Source organism: Balaenoptera ricei, chromosome 6, assembly GCF_028023285.1.
Source record: "Balaenoptera ricei isolate mBalRic1 chromosome 6, mBalRic1.hap2, whole genome shotgun sequence".
Classification (NCBI taxonomy): domain Eukaryota; kingdom Metazoa; phylum Chordata; class Mammalia; order Artiodactyla; family Balaenopteridae; genus Balaenoptera; species Balaenoptera ricei.
In genome coordinates this window covers 40,977,826-40,996,132 of record NC_082644.1, presented here as the reverse complement: position 1 = coordinate 40,996,132, position 18,307 = coordinate 40,977,826, and the positions used below count along the sequence as shown (strand labels likewise).

Below are 18,307 nucleotides of genomic sequence, written 5' to 3'. Positions count from 1 at the left end.
TCATAATCACCCAAAGTCCATAGTTTATGTTATGGTCCACTCTTTGTGGTGCACATTCTATGGGTTTGGATAATAGTATAATGACATGTATCCATTATTGTGGTATCATACAGAGTATTTTCACTGCTCTAAAATTTTTCTCTACTCCACTTATTCATCACACCCTCCCAAACCCTCGCAACCACTGATCTTTTTTACTGTCTCAATAGTTTGCCCTTTTTTAGAATATCATATAATAATCATACAGTACATAGCCTTTTTAGACTGACTTCTTTCACTTAGGAATATGCATTTAAGTTTTCTACATGTATTTTCATGGCTTGTTAGACCATTTTTTTTTTGTGCTGAATAATATTCCATTGTCAGGATGTACCACAGTTTATTTATCCATTAACCTAAGGACATCATGGTTGCTACCAAGTTTTGGCAATTATGAATAAATCTGCTGTAAACATATATGTGCAGGTTTTTGTGTGGACATAAGTTTTTAACAACCTTGGGTAAATACCAAGGAACCAGATTGCTGAATTATATGATAAGAGCATGTTTGGTTTTGTTAGACACTGAAAAACTGTCTTCCAAAGTGGCTGTACCATTTTGCATTCCCACCAGCAATGACTGAGAGTGTCTGTTGCTACAAATCCTTGTCAGCAATTGGTTTTGTCAGTATTCTGGATTTTGGTCATTCAAATAGGTGTGCATTGATATCTCATTGTTTTAATATGCATTTCACTCATGATTTATGATGTGAAGCATCTTTTTATGATTATTTGTAATCTGTGTATATTCTTTGGTTAGGTGTCTCTTAAGGTCTTTGACCCATTTTTTAAACAGGTTGTTTATTTTCTTATTGCCGAGATTTGAGAGTTTTTTGTATATTTTGGATAATAGTTCCTTATCAGATGTGTCTTTTTCAAATATTTTCTCCCAGTTTGTGGCCTTTTATTCTCTTTACAATGTCTTTCTCAGCAGAAGTTCTTAACTTTAATGAAATATAATATAGCTCATCAATTATTTTTTTTCCTGGATTGTGCTTTTGGTGTTATATCTAAAAAGTCATCCCCATACCCAATTTCATTTAGGTTTTCTCCTATGTTATCTTCTAGGAGTCTTATAGTTTGGTGTTTTATATTTAGGTCTGTGGTCCATTTTGAGTTAATTAATTACTTACTTAATTTATTTATTTGGCTGCACTGTGTGGCTTGTGGGATCTTAGTTCCTTGACCAGGGATTGAACCTTGGCCCTCAGCAGTGAAAGTGCGGAGACCTAACCCCTGGACCACCAGGGAATGCCCAATTTTTAAAAATTTATTTTATTGAAGTATAGTTGATTTATATTTTGAGTTAATTTTTGTAAAGAGTTTAAATTATCTGCCTCAATTCTTTTTTTTTTTTTACAAGTGGATGATGTCCTGTTGTTTCAGCACTATTTGTTGAAAAGACTATCTTTGCTCTATTGTGTTGCCTTAGCACCTTTGTCAAAGATTAGTTTGACTAAATTTATTTGGGTCTATTTTGGGGCTCTCTGTTCTGTTGCATTAATCTGTTTGTGTATTCTTTCACCAATACCACACAGTCTTGATTACCATAGCTTTAGAGTAAGACTTGAACTCAGGTAGTATCAGTCAGCCAACTTTGTTCTTTTCCTTCAATATTGTATTGCCTATTCTGGGTCTTTTTTCTCTCCATATAAATTTCAGAATCAGTTTGTCAATAACATAAAATAACTTGCTGGGATTTTCATTGCTATTGCATTGAATCTATAGATCAAGTTGGGAAGAATTGACACCTTGACAATATTGAGTGTTCCTATCCATAAACATGGAATATTTCTCCATTTATTTAAGTTGTTCTTTGATTCCATTCATCAGAATTTGTAGTTTTCCTCATATAGATCTTGTACATATTTTGTTATATTTATACCTAAGTATTTTATTTGGGGGAGTGCTAATGTAAATGGTATTATATTTTTAATTTCAAATTCCACTTGTCCATTGCTGGTATATAGGAAAGCAATCAACTTGTATATTAACCTTGTATCCTATTTTCTTGCTCTATTTGCCTATTACTTCCAAGAGGTGTTTTTGTCATTCTTTAGGATTTTTATGCAGTCATGTCATCTGAGAACAAAGACAATTTTATGTCTTCCTCCCCAATCTCTATACCTTTTTTTTCCTTTCCATGTCTTATTGCATTAGCTAGAACTGCCAGTTTGATGTTGAAAAGGAGTGCTGAGAGGGGATAATCTTGCCTAGTACCTGTTCTTAGTGGGAAAGCTTCAAATTTCTCACCATTACATATAATGTTAGTTATAGATTCTTTATAGATATTCCTTATCAAGTAGAGGAAGTTCCACTCTATTTCTATCATTAATGAGTGTTGAATTTTGTCAAAATTTTTTCTCAATCTATTAATATGATTATGTAATTTTTCTTTTTTAGTCTATTGATGTGATAGATTACATTAACTGATTTTGGATGTTGAGCCAGCTTTGCATACTGGGGATAAATCCCCCTTGGTCATGGTATATAATTCTTTTTATACATTGTTGCATTAAGTTTGCTAATATTTTGTTGATGATTTTTATATCTGTGCTCATGAGAGATATTGGTGCATAGTTTTCTTACAATATCTTTGGTTTTAGTCTCAGGGTGTTGCTGACCTCATAAAATGATTTGGGAGGTATTCCCTTTGCTTCTAAACTCTGAGAGAGATTGTAGAGAATTGGTACAATTTCTTCTTTACATTTTTGGTAGAATTCACCATTGAACCTGTCTGGGCCAGGTGCTTTCTCTTTTGAAAGGTGATTTTACATATTTGATTTCTTTAATAGACATAGGCCTACTCAGATTATCTATTATATTTCTTCTTTTGTGACTTTTAGCAGATTGTGTCTTTCAAGAAATTTGTCTGTTTCATCTACTTTAATTTGTGGGCACAGTGTTGTTCATAGTATTCCTTCATTATCTTTTCAGTGTCCATGAGATCTGTGATGATGTCCCCTTTCCATTTCTGATATTAGTAATTTGTGTCTTCTCTCTCCCGCTTTTTTTTTAGTTAGCCTGGCTAGAAGCTTACCAATTTTATTGATTCTTTTCAAAGAATCAGCTTTTGGTTTCATTGATTCAACTAGCTATTATTTCAATTTTATTTAAAGGAAATAATTGGTAATGATCTGACCTGCAAAAGGATTTGTCACACTGTCATTTGGATCATTTACTTTCTCAGTTACACAGAAATGTACAAGTAAAAGCTTTACCAAATCCTAGATGCTGAGTTTTAATTTTTACCCATTCTCTTTCAGTTAGAGCCACCTTATTTAACCCAGTCTAATCACCAAAGTTCGAGAAAATAAAAATATTAGCAAAACGATAGCTCCCTCACTTCTTATCTTTATAAAGAAAGAGTAATTCTTTTCTGTAAGATAGACTCTTTATCAGTTAAATGGCTTTAAATTCTTCAAAGAAGGAAAAATTAGCCATATGCATTTGACTTTCACACTTAAATCTTCAGTTCTAGTCATTAAAGGATTCTCTTCCAATGTTCCCTCCCTCCATTCTTTTAACACAGTCAAGGTCAGTGACGTAATTTGCAGGGCCCAGTGTAAAAATTATAATGTGGAGCCCCTTTTTCAAAATACAGGGGGAAAGTGCAGTTAAAGGTACAAAATATAAAGGTTTTTCTTTTGAAAATATTTTATTATAAAACATGAAAGAGTAATAGTGATAGATGAGTAATAACATTTATGTTACAACAACTAATGTCACAAATTGCAAAAAACAATAGTTTGGTGCCATAATTTTGTATAATACAATAAATAATGATACTCTATTATATCTATATATCAATATAGATATATCTTGATTGATCGTAACAATTTTTTAGGTTTCACTTTTCTGCAAATTCATTTATTAGGCTATTAAAGCTTATTTTAGCAACTTCATTTTCAATTGATATAATTGAAAGTAACATCAGTCACTCTTAACAAATAATTTTTGATAATTTTTAATTTTGAAAAGCATCTCTGTTGATGCAACTGTTATTGGTAATTTTAAGAGTATTTCATAGGCTGTAACAACATTAGAATAAAGTTATCAATTATTTTGAAATATAAGTTCGAATATATCTTAGAGCTGATGCTTCTTGTAGAAAATTTTTTCTAAAATGTTTTATCTCTTCTTACAAATGAGTTTTCTGTAATTCTGAATTTAGGTTTAAATGTTAATAAATATAATAGCATTTTACTGTTTCCTCTGACATTTCCTGTAACTTGTGGAGGTTGTACAAGAAGCTGAAAGTGGTTTCATGATTTGTATGGAATTTAAAATGCCTGTTGATGATTTCTAACACTGTATCTTCAATTACAAGGAAAAATAATGTTACAGTTGTCCATTTGTTAATAATTGGTCCATGCAAGTTTTTATATGAAAATAGTGCCTTTTTCTGTGAAATGTGAGGATCTTTAAATTTAATTTCTATTTCCAAGCCTTTGGATATTTATTGTGCAATGTTGCAGTGATTTTAAAAACCAGAGTTTCTAAATTCTTTGAAGAATCCTAATTAGTTTCTGATATAGTTTATTGCAATATCCATGTGTACACTTCATGTTGTAATTAGTTAATGACAAAGTGTACTGCCTAAGTGGTGGCAGATCTTGTCCCAGCGCTCAGACCATAGAGTTAATATCTGCACTGATGCAAGAAAAAAAATTATGTATGGTGACAGATGTTAACCAGAATTATTGTGGTGATCCTTTTGCAGTACGTGCAAATATCAAATCATTATTTTGTACACCTGAAACAAACATAATGTATGTCAATTATACCTCAGTTTAAAAAATTTAATTAAAAAAAGGAGATAATAATAATAGTTCCTGGGACTTCCCTGGTGGTCCAGTGGTTAAGACTTCGCCTGCCAATGCAGGGGGTGTGGGTTCGATCCTTGGTCAGGGAGCTAAGATCCCACATGCCTTGTGGCCAAAAAACCAAAACATAAAACAGAAGCAATATTGTAACAAATTCAACAAGGACTTTAAAATATTTAAAAAAAAATCTTAAAAAAAATAATAGTCAGAAAGAGAAAAACAAATACAGTATGCTAACACATGTATATGGAATCCAAGGAAAAAAAAAATAGTTCCTACCTCATAGGATTATTGTGAGGATTAAATAAGTAACTGTAAAGTGCTTAGAAAAAAAAATATCTGTGCAGGTACTTCAGAGATGGGCTCCAGGGACTGATTGGCAAGCAGGCCCCCCACCACAGGTTACAACGCTGTCCCTAGGGAGCACCTCCTTTCTCCCAGGGCCAGCTTCCACTGGTGCACAGAGTCCCCTCAGGGACCCCTGGGGTCTCAGACTGCCCAGTGTACGTGTGTGTGTCGTGCTCAGACCAAATGCTCAGCACGCATGGTGCCCACTGTTGCCTGACTGATCTCCTGCACATTTTGTTGTCCCATTGGACTACACTTACATAACACAGGTTCTAAGATATTATTGTTAAGAATTTCAAGATGTGAGAGCAGAGCACTAAACAAAACCTTTGAGAGCAGGGCCTTGTACAAGTTCACAGGTCACACATGTGTCCATGAAACCACTCCTGAATCCAGTAGTTCTCCATCAGGGGTCATTTTGCCTATCAGGGTGGGCTACTTTGGGCTCTAATTACATGAGATTCCAATTGAGCCCCTGAAAGCAAGAGTGACAAGATATATTAGCACCAAAAGTAGGCCCTAACCCTTCTTTTTGCACTCTCAAGCACAGGGATTGTCCAGTGGAACCTTCTGGGACACTCCAGTCCTGGGCAGTTCTTATAGCTGCTCTCAGCTGTACTTTCCTTCCTCAAGAGAGCTGGACAACTTGAGTGATGGGAGACGGCGTGGTGACAACAACGGACATGGAAATTGCCAGGTAAGACTTTGTTGCTCAAGTAACAGTCTCAGGTGGGTCAGGTTTAGGGTGAGGCGTAGGGTGCTCTGCATCACAGTCATTCAAGGATCTAAGTTGCTGGCAGGTGTTGACATCCAGTGGCACATAAAGGCTCACACTTAGTCCAGGGCTTACAAGTGATACAGATCGCTTCCCATTCAAATTCCAATGGCCAGAATTCAGGAATACGACCATACCTACATACATGAGGGCTGGGAAATGTAGTCTAATTCTGTGCACAGCATAAAGAAGAAATGGTTTTGGAGATCCCCTGCCAGCCTCTGCCACAAGAAATTTGCAAAAATGGGAGATTTAGAGTAAAATGTGTCTAATGCATCCCTAGCCCTTCTGAGACAGGCATGGTCTCTTGGGGCACACTTCCCTGAGAGGCAGCTTTCTAGCTATGATTCCTTGGACTTGTTAATAGTGTTTGGTTCACTTTACAGCTTGTGTTCTAGGAAGATCATACATGGAGTATCCAGCATCAAATAAGTGCAAAGCTGACTGACACTTCTCATTATATGTTAGCAAGTTGGTTTTGGCATAAATCAGTCTTGGGTGTACTTAGTGTGACCCTGTTGCTCATAGTTAAGCTGATCATCATCGCTGTGTATGTGCTGATCAGAAATGTCAAACTCATGACTATGGAGGTAAAAGCAACCTTGAGATTATTCTAACTCTCTACCTGCTTCACACTAAACAAGAAATTCAACATTACAAATGGTAAACAAATTGAGTGTGTAGCATTAAATATTCAATGCCAGAAGGCTCATTTGAAATAATTTGTGTAATTTATAGTCTCACACCAAAACCCATGATACAATTACTTTTGGTGACTTTTAATCTGATTCTTTATGGCAAGTAGTAGATCTATGACTATAGGGCAATAATCCTTCCCTATTTCACCTTGTCAATATTTTAGAGGAAACAAGCTGGAAGAATTGTTGAAAGAGGGCACCTAGCGGATGAGGCAAAGCCCTACAGATAGAGTGTCTGGAAAAGTCCTAGTTAACACCCATTGCTGTGACATAGTCATTAAAAACACCTCCTTTCACTCTCAAAAAGAGTCCCGGTTTGGACAATAAATTATACATAAACCCTTAGAACCAGGGAGTAGTACCTCTCTGTGGCCACCACTGTTCAGGGTCTGGTTTGAAAGCTCAGGGTTATCAGGACACTGAGGCTGATTGAGCATGGGAGCGAGCCAGTTCACATCAAGGAAATGACAGGAGACTGATCCCTAAACCAGGATGCTGTGTTTTTAACTTATTACGAAGAATATAACTGCCAGAGTGGAAACCAATGTTGGTTTGTCAGTATGTTCCCTCCCTTGAAGTGTAGTCTCCTTGGAAAGCTCAAAACCCTTGGAATTATCAAAATCATAATTCTTGTGGATAAGGAGATCAAGGTGAGCCCTGTTAGCTGGAGGAACTACAGTAATTTGCAAGACAGGTTTCAATATTTGGTATCCACACAAAGCATATCCTGTGTCCTACTAAGGGTTTTCCTTTGCAACCAGGAAAGTGGCTTTGGTTCTCTTTCCAAAGAGATATTTGGGGTCAGCATCAGCTACAGGTAAAGAAGAAGGATGTGTGGTTCCAAGCAATCCTCTGTTCTTTTCTAATATTATGTCCCAAGTTCCCTCACCCATCTACAAGGGCTGTCAGGGCCGATGTCAGTGGCAGACATCCTCTGATGCCTGAGGTTCAGCCGGGAGCAGCCTCCCCGACTCCTTCCTCGCTTGCAACAGTGCAAGTGACAGATCCTAAACAGTCTTGCGTGTACTTAGTGTGAATCCTGCACCACTCCCCATCTCACACCCCACTTCCCCATAGACAATAGACACATGGCCAGAAGAGGATTAAAATCGGCTTTATTGATGAATTGAAGAGCACAGCTGGGATCTGAGGCCCAAGCGAGGTTTCTTTCATCCTCTCTGAAGTGGTGACAGCTGAGGGCAGTGGGTGGGGCTCACCAAACTTACCCACCCTGCCTCAGACCGAGGCTGGAACGTGGAGAGCTGAGTCCTGGGTGGGCCCACCACGGGCAGGTCCTGCTGGGTCTGTTTACAGCATGGAGACTGGAAGCCCAAAAGCAGGTCCAAGAGAAAGAGAGAGAGAGAGAGAGAAGCAGGAGGACAAGTAAGCAGGGTCCTTTAGCACATTATCTCCACCCAGTAGAGAAAGGCGGCCCCAAGAGTCTCAAGTTCATCAACCACAACCATCCCGAGGTCACCCAGGTGGAAGCTTCTCCCCAGTCCTTTCCTTGCAAGCTGAAATGTAGTTAGGAGATCTTTACCCTAATCGGCTGAGCAAGGAGTGTATGAATAAGGAAAAGGGTTTCTCCCACGAGGTGAGGCTGCGTTCGGAGCCTGGGCTGCTCAGTGAACAAGTGGCCAAGGGCCATTGTGTGTGAGCCTCCCAGTGTGCGGCCACTAACACAAACAGGTGCTGGCTCGGGACTGACTCCTGATACCTCACACCTGAACACTGGCCACTGACTTCCTTTTCTTTCCTGTGCTCTGGAGCTCAGACCCCTGAGGACTGCTGAGGAAGAACTTGACAGACTTTGCCCACCCCCCAACCCCCAGATGGGTGAAATGGATGAAGGAGATCAAAAGGTACAAATTCCTAGTTTTAAGATGCATAAGTCCTGGGGATGTAATACACAGCTTGGTGACTCTGTTAACGATTCTGTATCATATGTCTGCAAGTTACTAAGAGTCAGCAATCTTAAAAGTTCTCATCACAAGAAAAAAAAAATCTAACTACGTGAGGTGATGGACATTGACTAAACTTATTATGGTAATCATTTTGCAATATATACGTATATCAAATCATTATGTTGTATACCTAAAAATAATATACTGGTATATGTCAATTATATCTCGATAAAACTGAAAAAAAAAACAAAAAAAACTTGACTAGGCCACCGCAGCTAGGGTACAATTCAGCTGGACACCTATGGTGTTCCTGTAGTAAAGAGAGTCCCTTTTATTCCATTCAGAGTAACTAACACCTTCTGATTTAACTGTCAGGTGTGGAGTTGTTAGCTTTGTGCCAAAGCAAAGCGGAGGTCCTTTTAGGCCATGCATGGAGGGGACGACAGGAGTAGAATAGCAAGATTCTTCCAGGGCCTGTGAACAGATAGAAGTTGAATGGCAAAGTTGCAGAGCTGAGTCTGAGGTAGCTCTCTTTGGCACAGGAAGTGAGAACATACTAACTGCTGCACTCTGAAATCCTTCCTCCTGCCTGTCATACAGAACACCCCTTTTCTGGTTTTTTTTCTGTGCTTTTCTATTTCTATCTTGATGCCACTAATTAAACTACAGCTGTCTTTTATATTTGGGTGCATTTCTAGTGCACTCAATAGTTTTCCTTTGAGCCTGGGTGACTTCTGCAAAGGAAGGGTTAATCCCATCCATTACCTGTGATTTTTTTTTTTTCCCCATACTATCACCATTCAAGGGTGACCTCATTTCATGGTAGCAGATGGCACCTTTCTGTAGTTTCCAATGGGCTATTTATACAACTTTACTTTGAATAAAACTAAATGATTGCAGAAACATTTTTCCCCAGAGTATTTTTTATTAGGGATTCCTGCCACCATATTAACATATAAAACAATCTGGCTGTTGACACAGAAATGCAAATTTCACTATACAAAGATAAGGCTCCAATCACAGGTAACATGGCCCCCAACTCTCTAGTATTTCAATGAAATCAATTCATTTTGACTTCTTCCCAGAGTTGTCTTTTATAAATAGTAGACAAACCACAAAATATATTCCAGATACATAACATTTTACAATATGTTCCAAGCACGGACAGAAATACACGATACTTCACCTACGTTTTTTTCATGATCCAACTTGCATTAGCACTAAAGACAAGATTGTGTGTGTATATGTATTTGCCATATGTGTGTGTGTATAAAACCACAAATGTACACAAATGGTAGTTTTCATGGAAAATTGAAACCTTTGAGACTGTGGGTTTTATCCACTATGATATCTGAGAGGGAAAAGGAATAACATGTCACAAATTCCTCAACTGGGGAAAAATAAAAACAACTATGTATGAAGGGCATATCGGTTGTGTGTATACAAATACACACATATATACAGATTCATATATAAACACATATACCAATAATATGGAATATACATATACTCACACACTTGCTTTGAATTCTGTATCTTACTGTATTATATATTCTCCATCTTTGGAAGCAGTCTTTTCCTCATTTGATTCAGGCAACTGGTGACTGTCTTCTAAGAAAACTTAAGCAGATATTTCAAAAGACTCTGATTCTATCCCGACAAAATGGCATTTCGGGATCCAAGTTTTACTTTTGGTAGAAATTGTTTAAATTCTGCAGACCCTATCCTGTCAACTCCTTCACTTAAAAACATTTCTATTCAACACTGAAGTTTTTGCCTAAGAGAAAAGAGATGTTAGCTAGAAATGTTAAAATTATATATTTATTATTCCTTACTATAGATCTGCTTGGCTGGACTATGTGTGATACTTATTCTGTCAGTATTTTTCAATGTTTTATGATGGCTAATATATTAATTCCCTAGTTTAAAAAATATTATTTAATATTAGTGTAAAAGGGCAAGGGCTAGATGATTTGTTCTGGTTAGAACTTCAAAGAAAATGATTTGAAGCATGACTAGAAGAGGGAACTAATTTTGTGCAGACTACACTGGAGTACCCTTATGTAAGAAAGTATGACTTTAAGTCATAAACAAGGGGGAAAAAATCTTCAGCTTCAAAGGAGGCCATTTGCAAACTTTCCAAATAACCTATAGAAAATATATTTCTACCTTGGTATCAAATTTCAGGTATCAAATATTCTTATTAAAAAGCAAAATCAATCACTCAATGCACATGAGAAAGAACACCCTATAAACTTAATAGCAAATTATACTATAGTTTGCTCAACTGAAGGCTTCATGAGCTGACTTTTAAAACTTATTTACAAAATTAAATGTCTAATAAAGCACTTAGAGCTCCATGAATGAGTAGGACTGGAATGGCCAATTTGGAGATTATGTTAATGATAGAGTTGGAGTTAGGGAGAGATTATAGGCAGCCCAATCCCTTTGAAAATATTCCATGCCTTCATTTACAATCTATGGAGAAATCCCTATGCTCTATGCCCTAAGCTCCATACTCTTTTCTTTCACAGTATTGGTAAGTACTGTGCATGGAAAGCATCAGAGCCTTTCTGTCATGGATTTAATGGTATGAAGGAAGGTACTAGGGCATTTGTCCCATCTACTGTCTAGTTAGGGAGTCATTTCACTACTTCACCCAAGCTGAAATGGTATATTATCTAATGAGTTGAGTCCCCTCCACTTTCTTAATGAGAGCCCCAATTATGAATGAGTTAAAATCTTAAGGAAACCAGGAAAGGAAAAGAGTATAATGACCGCCACAAAGAAAGATCATAGGCATTTATCAAAAAGCCAAAATCCATTCTCTTCACACTCTTTCTCACACACACACACACACACACACACACACACACACACACACACTTCTTTTAAAGTTTCTCCCACAGAATCTCAATGAATGGCATGAGGGACCAAAAAATGTGCCTTCAAGTTTCTCCACTTTTATTTAGATCCACTTAAACATATTCATGTCAACTTGGACAGTGAGTATACTGTTCTTTACATCATCCAATACCTTGCATCACCATCACTTTCATAAAATAGATCATTTGTCTACCATCACTTGCCTACCAGCCTCACCAGAGCTCTTGTTTTGCAACTTACCAGTTGTCCAATTCCCATCTGCTTCCACTCTTGGGTTAATGTACAATAATATGCAATTAACTAGCATCTCCTTTAACTTTTTTCCTTTAAAGTTTCACTTTCTTTTAAAAACATTGTATTTCCAGAGACAAAATATATGGACAGGATGCAAATGAAAGTAACAAGTCATCTTGTCCAAATACTTTGAAAAATGGACCCTGTGTCCACTTGATACTCTCAATTTCTACTTCCTCCAGTTCCATCATCCGTTTCAGAAGTTTACTTTCTACAGTGTTTTTCTACCTATTTTCTATCTCATATGCAGGTAACAACAAATTATGTTCAGCCAAAAATGTTTTAAAAAACAAACCAGTGCCAAAACAAACATTAAAAAATTCCTGACATACCCTTTGTGCGTTAGTCTTACAATCTGTACACTTAAATAACTCCAGGAGGCTTCTTTTTTTTTTTTTGCTAAAAATTTACCAAAATATTTTGAACACATAAAAATATTTTTAAAAAAACAAAAACAAAAGCCCAGCATAAATTTAGTTGTATAGGCATTGGTTAGAGAACATTGTTTTCACTAAGGATTATATTCAAAAAAGTTTCTCTTGGGTTTTTACTAAAACTCTGATTCTGAACCTTATAGCTTATAATGGTGTTAACTATTAAAAAAGGAGGAAATCTAATTCAGCTCAATTTATTATAATAGATAAAGAGTATGTCTGTACTATAATAAAAAATAAACATATTTTTGGTTATTTAGAGGCCATCTTCCTGACCTGTAACTAAAATAACTGTATTTGATTTAAACTTATTTACTTGCAGTGAATTATGGAAAGCTAACTTAAAGGTCTGAATAATTAGTTATGAGTAAGGAACACCTGTTGACGGTCCTGTGACCATTCAGAACAAGGCCTTTGCTGAAAAAAAAAAAAAATCACTAGTATTGAATATAGCCCTTAGTCATATGAGATATGAGCTTTATGAGCAACCCAGCATGTAAAGAACGAGGTTGACTTTGCCAGCCACCCACTCCTTGAGAGGACAGTAGTATTCATAGTGAAACTGCTCAAACTCTGGCGTCTGGCGGATTTCACATAAGAAGGAGAGATCAATACCTGACTCCAAAAGGAGGAGGAGCAGGGGGAATACAAAAAGCAGCAGGCCCAGGCCCACCACAAGGAGCCGGGAAAAACTCTTGACCAGTGGGTTCACCCGAATATGGCCACTCAGAATGTCATAGCTCCATGACAAAGCTTGGTGAGCCTCCTTCAGCTCTTCTTCTTCGGCCATTAAAAAGGCATTTTCATCTGCTTCTAGTTCCTCAAACGAATCTGTGTCTTCTTTTTCCAACTCCAGCCTAGATGGACAGTCAAAGAGCATGTCAATCTCATCATCATCAACGGGGGTAGGGAGCAGGCTGGCACTTGGGTTGTATGCCAGTTCAGAGATGGTCAAGGGCTCTTCTTTTATTTTATCTTCCTCTTCACTTGAGGGCTCTTCATACTCATGGGATTCCTTTACTGGTGAGCTGGAGGTCAAGGGGGCAGAAATGTCATCTTCTTTGGGCAATGGAACACCTGTAAAGAGACATATTTTTCTTAATTTTAAATTTCAAGTTTTCTTCTTCGACAAAAATCTGTAAATGGAAATAAACCAAAACTAACTAACGAATGGAAGTTAGGGAATCCATGAAATTGTTCTGTGAGATCCTGACTTTTAACAAAGTCATTTTTAGTAATAGATCCTATACCATAAGTTCTAAGGTCAACATGTTAAACCCAAGATAACCAAAATACCTCAAATGGTTGGCAGTATTTACAATATTTACATGTGCAATTATGGTCGGAAAACCCCCAACTTTGGTCATGTTTACAAGAACAAAATGACAAGAAATCACTATTATAATTTTGAGTAATGTCTTTTGGAAGTCAACACTGTCATCCAATAAAGTATTGTAGTAAAATTAGAGAGTCTACTATCTAATGGGATATTTTATTATGTTATGTATTTTTTCTAGTCTTCATTCTAGGCACAGTTTTGTGGTTTCTCGTTTCATATAACTGCAGTCATATCTGTATGAACAAATTTACATCTTGTTCCTTTAACATTTTAACTTAGACATTTTCTCTGTTGACATAAAACTCCCACTGGCATTTATAATGGTTGCCAAATTTTCTACTTAGTTAATACAATAATAGTTGCCTATTGGCAAACATTTAGATTGCTTTACAGTTGTGAAAAAAGAATGCTATGAGACATCTTTATATATACAGCCTTTATCACCTCTTGTTTCAGCTCATTTGATAGATGTCTGAAAGAAAAATTGCTTGGTCAAAAGGTATGAACATTATTTCTTAACCTTTATTGGGGGAGAGGTATTTCTCAACCCTTCATTTTATAGATGCAAAACCCTTCAAATATCAGGCCTAAGGCCAGTTCTCCTAATTTTGAGTCTTGGGTTCTTAGTGGGAAAGGTAGAATCAAAGAAATGTTCCCCAGGAGGGATCTACAGTATAATACCAAATTGGTAGCCAAGTACATTAGGTAACTGTAACCCTGCTTTTAATGAATGCATTTCAGTATTTCTCTCTCTTCAAGATGTACAGGAAGTGATGTCACCAAGATGCCAACATCGGTTGTTCTGACTTCTCTCCCCCTCACAGGAAGAACAACTAACAACCATTCACGGAGAAGACACCACTGAGAAAATCCTAAAACATGCAAGTGAGGCTGAAGTACCCTCCTGTACCACAGAGACCAAGACAGACTGCATTGGGAGGGTAAGAGGAATGGCTATGCTGATCACACTGAGAGATCTCCTCAGAGCCTCCAGTTCCTTCAGTGGGAAAAGAGAGCCAGGGGTGACATCCAGCTCCCCGCCTAGCATTGTGGGTCACTTTATGGGAGCCCTTACTCTGTATTTCACCCCCCAGTATCACAGGGGAATCTGTGGGGCTCAACCACTGGGAATTCATGATGGAGAAGGCGGGGGGGGCTTCCAACAGTCAGCACTCAGATCTTGGCAGACTGAGTTCCTACCTGCAGAGCCAAGTACTAGTCCCAGCCAGTGGCTGTGCTCATATGCAGAACCTAGTTGGTGGTGCATCTAACCAGGGAAAGGACTGCCAGATTCAGATCCTCAGAGGAGGAGTTTTGACAGCCCTGGAGCCTGGTCTACTCACACCCAGGCAGAAGAACTGAGTCATAACCCCACCCACTGTGGATCCTAGATCCCTGTCCCTTCCAACCAGAAAGCCTGTTTGGGAAAATTTGGGAGTTACCTGAAGTGGGCTCTCCCAGTCCTACCCAGGCAGGAGGGCTGAGTCATAGCTCCATCTGACAGGAAGGGCTGGTAAGAACACCTGGAAGCTGCATTATCCAGCCATACTGGAGCTGAGAGGTGGGCAGGCAGAGCTGATTGCTTTTAGAGCAAAGCAAGTGGTCCAGTTTGGCCATAGAACTTGGGGCCTGGATCAGACTGATTGAAGACCACAAACAGAGTGGCCTAGGAGCTGTTTCTCCCACTGTGCCTAAATTAGTTTACATAGGGAAACTAAGTCATAGCCCGACTCATTGCTGAATACAGCCTTCAGTTTATCTGACCAGGGAACCTTACCAGAGCACACAGAAAGCTTTGTAGCCCATCCAACAGCCCTGCTTAACAGTGGCATTTGAACCAAAAGTATAGCCCATGGCTTTCCCTGTCTGCAGAGCAAAACTGGTATAGTCTCACCTGACCAGATATCCAGTAAACACTCTTGCCTGACTTGGGTCCCCAAACAATGAGCCATGCAGGCCCTGGGTCCCATCCTGCTGCCCTACCAGGGTAGGGAAGTTAATTCATAGCCCCATTTACTGCTGATTATAGTTCCTAGTCCCGACCATCTAGTAAGCCTGACCAGAAAATCCAGACAAAAGAGCCTATACTATAACCTCAGTTGGGCATGGAATGAAGCCCTCAGCCCTATCCAGCTGTTCTCAGCCAGTGGCACACACCCCCATCCACAATCTCAGAGCTTAAACAGTTGCCTTGCCCCAAAATAGACTCTAATAGCAGGTCTCACCTGCCCAAGGATGCTAACAGCAGACACCAGAAACCCAAACTGAGGTGGCTGATGAATCCAAAGCAAACCTGCAAAGTCTGGAAGAGGAGCCCACTTACTCAAATGCACAAATACCAGCGTAAGGAATCAAGGACCATGAAAAATCAGGTAAATATGACAACACTAAAGGAAACTAAAAAAGCACTAATAACCCTAAAGAAATGGTGATCTATGAACTGTCAAAGAATTCAGAATAATCCTCTTAAAGAAGTTTAGTGAACTACAAGAACACGTGACAACTAAACAAAATTAGGAAAGCAATGAATGAGCAAAATGAGAAGCTCAACAAAGAAATAGAAACCATTTTTAAAAACCAAACAGAAATCCTAAAGCTGAAAAATATAATAACTGAAATGAAGAAATCAATAGAGATCTTCAAAAGAAGACTCAACCAGGCAGAAGAAAGAATCAGTGACCTGGAAGATAGGATATTTGAAATTATCCAGTCAGAGAAGCAAAAAGAAAAAAGAATGAAAAAAGTGAAGCCAGCCCCAGCCCATAGGACTTACAAGACACAATGAAAAGAAACAATATTTTTATTAAAGGAATTCCAAAAAGAGAAGAGAAAAAGGACAGAAAATATATTAAAGACAGTAATGGCTGAAAACTTCCCAAACCTGGGAAGAGAAATAAATAGACATCAAGATCCAAGAGGCCCAAAGGATCCCAAATAGGTTGAACTCAAAAAGGGCTCTACTGAGACATAAATATAAATTGTCAAGAGTCAAAGACAAAAGAATTTTAAAACCAGCAAGAGAAAAGAGATAAGTTAATGTAAGGGTGCCCCCATAAGACTACTGGCAGATTTCTCAACAGAAACTTTTCAGGCCAGAAGCTAATGGCATGACATATTCAAAATATTGAAAGAAAGAAACTGTCAACCAAGAATACCATACCTGGTGAAGCTGTCCTTCAGAAATGGAGGGATAAAGACTTTCCCAAACAAACAAAAACTGAAGGAATTCATCACCATTAGACCTACCTTACAAGAAATGCTAAAGGGAGTCTGTTAAGTGGAAAGGACACTAATTAACATCATAAAAAGAAGGCAGTGTAAAACTCACTGGTAATATAGTCAAAGTTAGATTCTGTACGGTAATGCTGGTGCACAATTCACTTACAAATCTAGTTTACAAGTTAAAAAACAAATGTAAAAATAACCATACTTACAATAATCTGTTATTAGTTATACAATAACAAAAGCAAATTGTAATATCAATAACCTGAAACGTGAGGGGGAGGAGAAGTAAAAGTGTAAAGCTTAGGGATTGTATTGGAGTTAAGTTGTTGTTAGCTTAAACTGGAATGTTACAATTTTAAGATATTTTTTATGTAAGCTTCACGGTAACCACAAGGGAAAAACCTTTAGTAATTACAAAAGGAACATGATAAAGAAGTCAAAGCATACTGATACCACAAAACATCAAAATAAGAAACAGATAGCAGGGTAAGAAACAAGGAACAATGGATCTACAAAACAGCCAGACAGTAAGTAACAAAATGGCAATTGTAAGCCCTTTTTTTAAATCAATAATTTAAACATAAATGGATTACATTCTCCAATCAAAAGACATAGAATGGCTGAATAAATTTAAAAACAAGATCCAATGATATGCTGCCTACAGGAAACTCACTTTAGACATAAAGACACACATAGACTGAGAATGAAGGGATGGAAAAAGATATTTCAAGCAAATGGCAACAACAACAACAACAAAAAAGCAGAGGTAGCAATACTTACATCAGACAAAATAGAGAATGGACTTGAGGATACGGGGAGGAGGAAGGGTAAGCTGGGACAAAGTGAGAGAGTGGCATGGACATATATACACTACCAAACGTAAAATAGCTAGCTAGTGGGAAGCAGCCGCATAGCACAGGGAGATCAGCTCAGTGCTTTGTGACCACGTAGAGGGGTGGGATAGGGAGGGTGGGAGGGAGGGAGATGCAAGAGGGAAGAGATATGGGGACATATGTATATGCATAGCTGATTCACTTTGTTATAAAGCAGAAACTAACACACCATTGTAAAGCAATTATACTCCACTAAAGATGTTAAAAAGAAAAAGACTGTAAACTAAAAATGGTAAAAATATACAAAGAAGGTAATGATAAAGGAGTCAATACATCAAAAAGATATAACAATTGTAAATATTTATGTGCCCAACATTGGTGTACCCAAATACATAAATCAAAATCTAACACAGCTAAAAGGAGACATAAATAGCAATACAATAACAGTGGGGACTTTAATACTCCACTCACAACAATGAACAGATCATCCAGACAGAGAATCAATAAGGAAACAGCAGATTTGAGCAACACTATAGACCAAATGGACCTAACAGACATATAGAGAACATTCTATCTATCTGACAACAGCAAAATACACATTCTTCTCAAGTGCACATGGAACATTTTCTAGGAAAGACCATATGTTAGGCCATAAAATAAATCTTAGCAAATTCAAGAAGATTGAAATCATACCGAGTACCTTCTCT

The 18,307-nt window shown here is 37.8% G+C and overlaps 1 protein-coding gene across 6 annotated transcripts in view; it reads right to left on the bottom strand.

Moving 5' to 3' along the window:
- Positions 1-7,783: 7,783 nt before the first annotated feature.
- FRMD3 (FERM domain containing 3) overlaps positions 7,784-18,307 on the bottom strand; it is a 375,352-nt gene continuing 364,828 nt past the window's right edge. For 5 of the 6 annotated variants that reach the window (XM_059924546.1, XM_059924545.1, XM_059924544.1 and 2 more), the window contains one exon: positions 11,533-13,280. In XM_059924546.1, the coding sequence (XP_059780529.1) occupies positions 12,682-13,280 (599 nt within the window). In that variant the 3' untranslated portion in view covers positions 11,533-12,681. Of the gene's footprint in view, positions 8,008-11,532; positions 13,281-18,307 lie in introns of those variants that run through there. The other variant, XM_059924547.1, reaches the window with a different exon arrangement.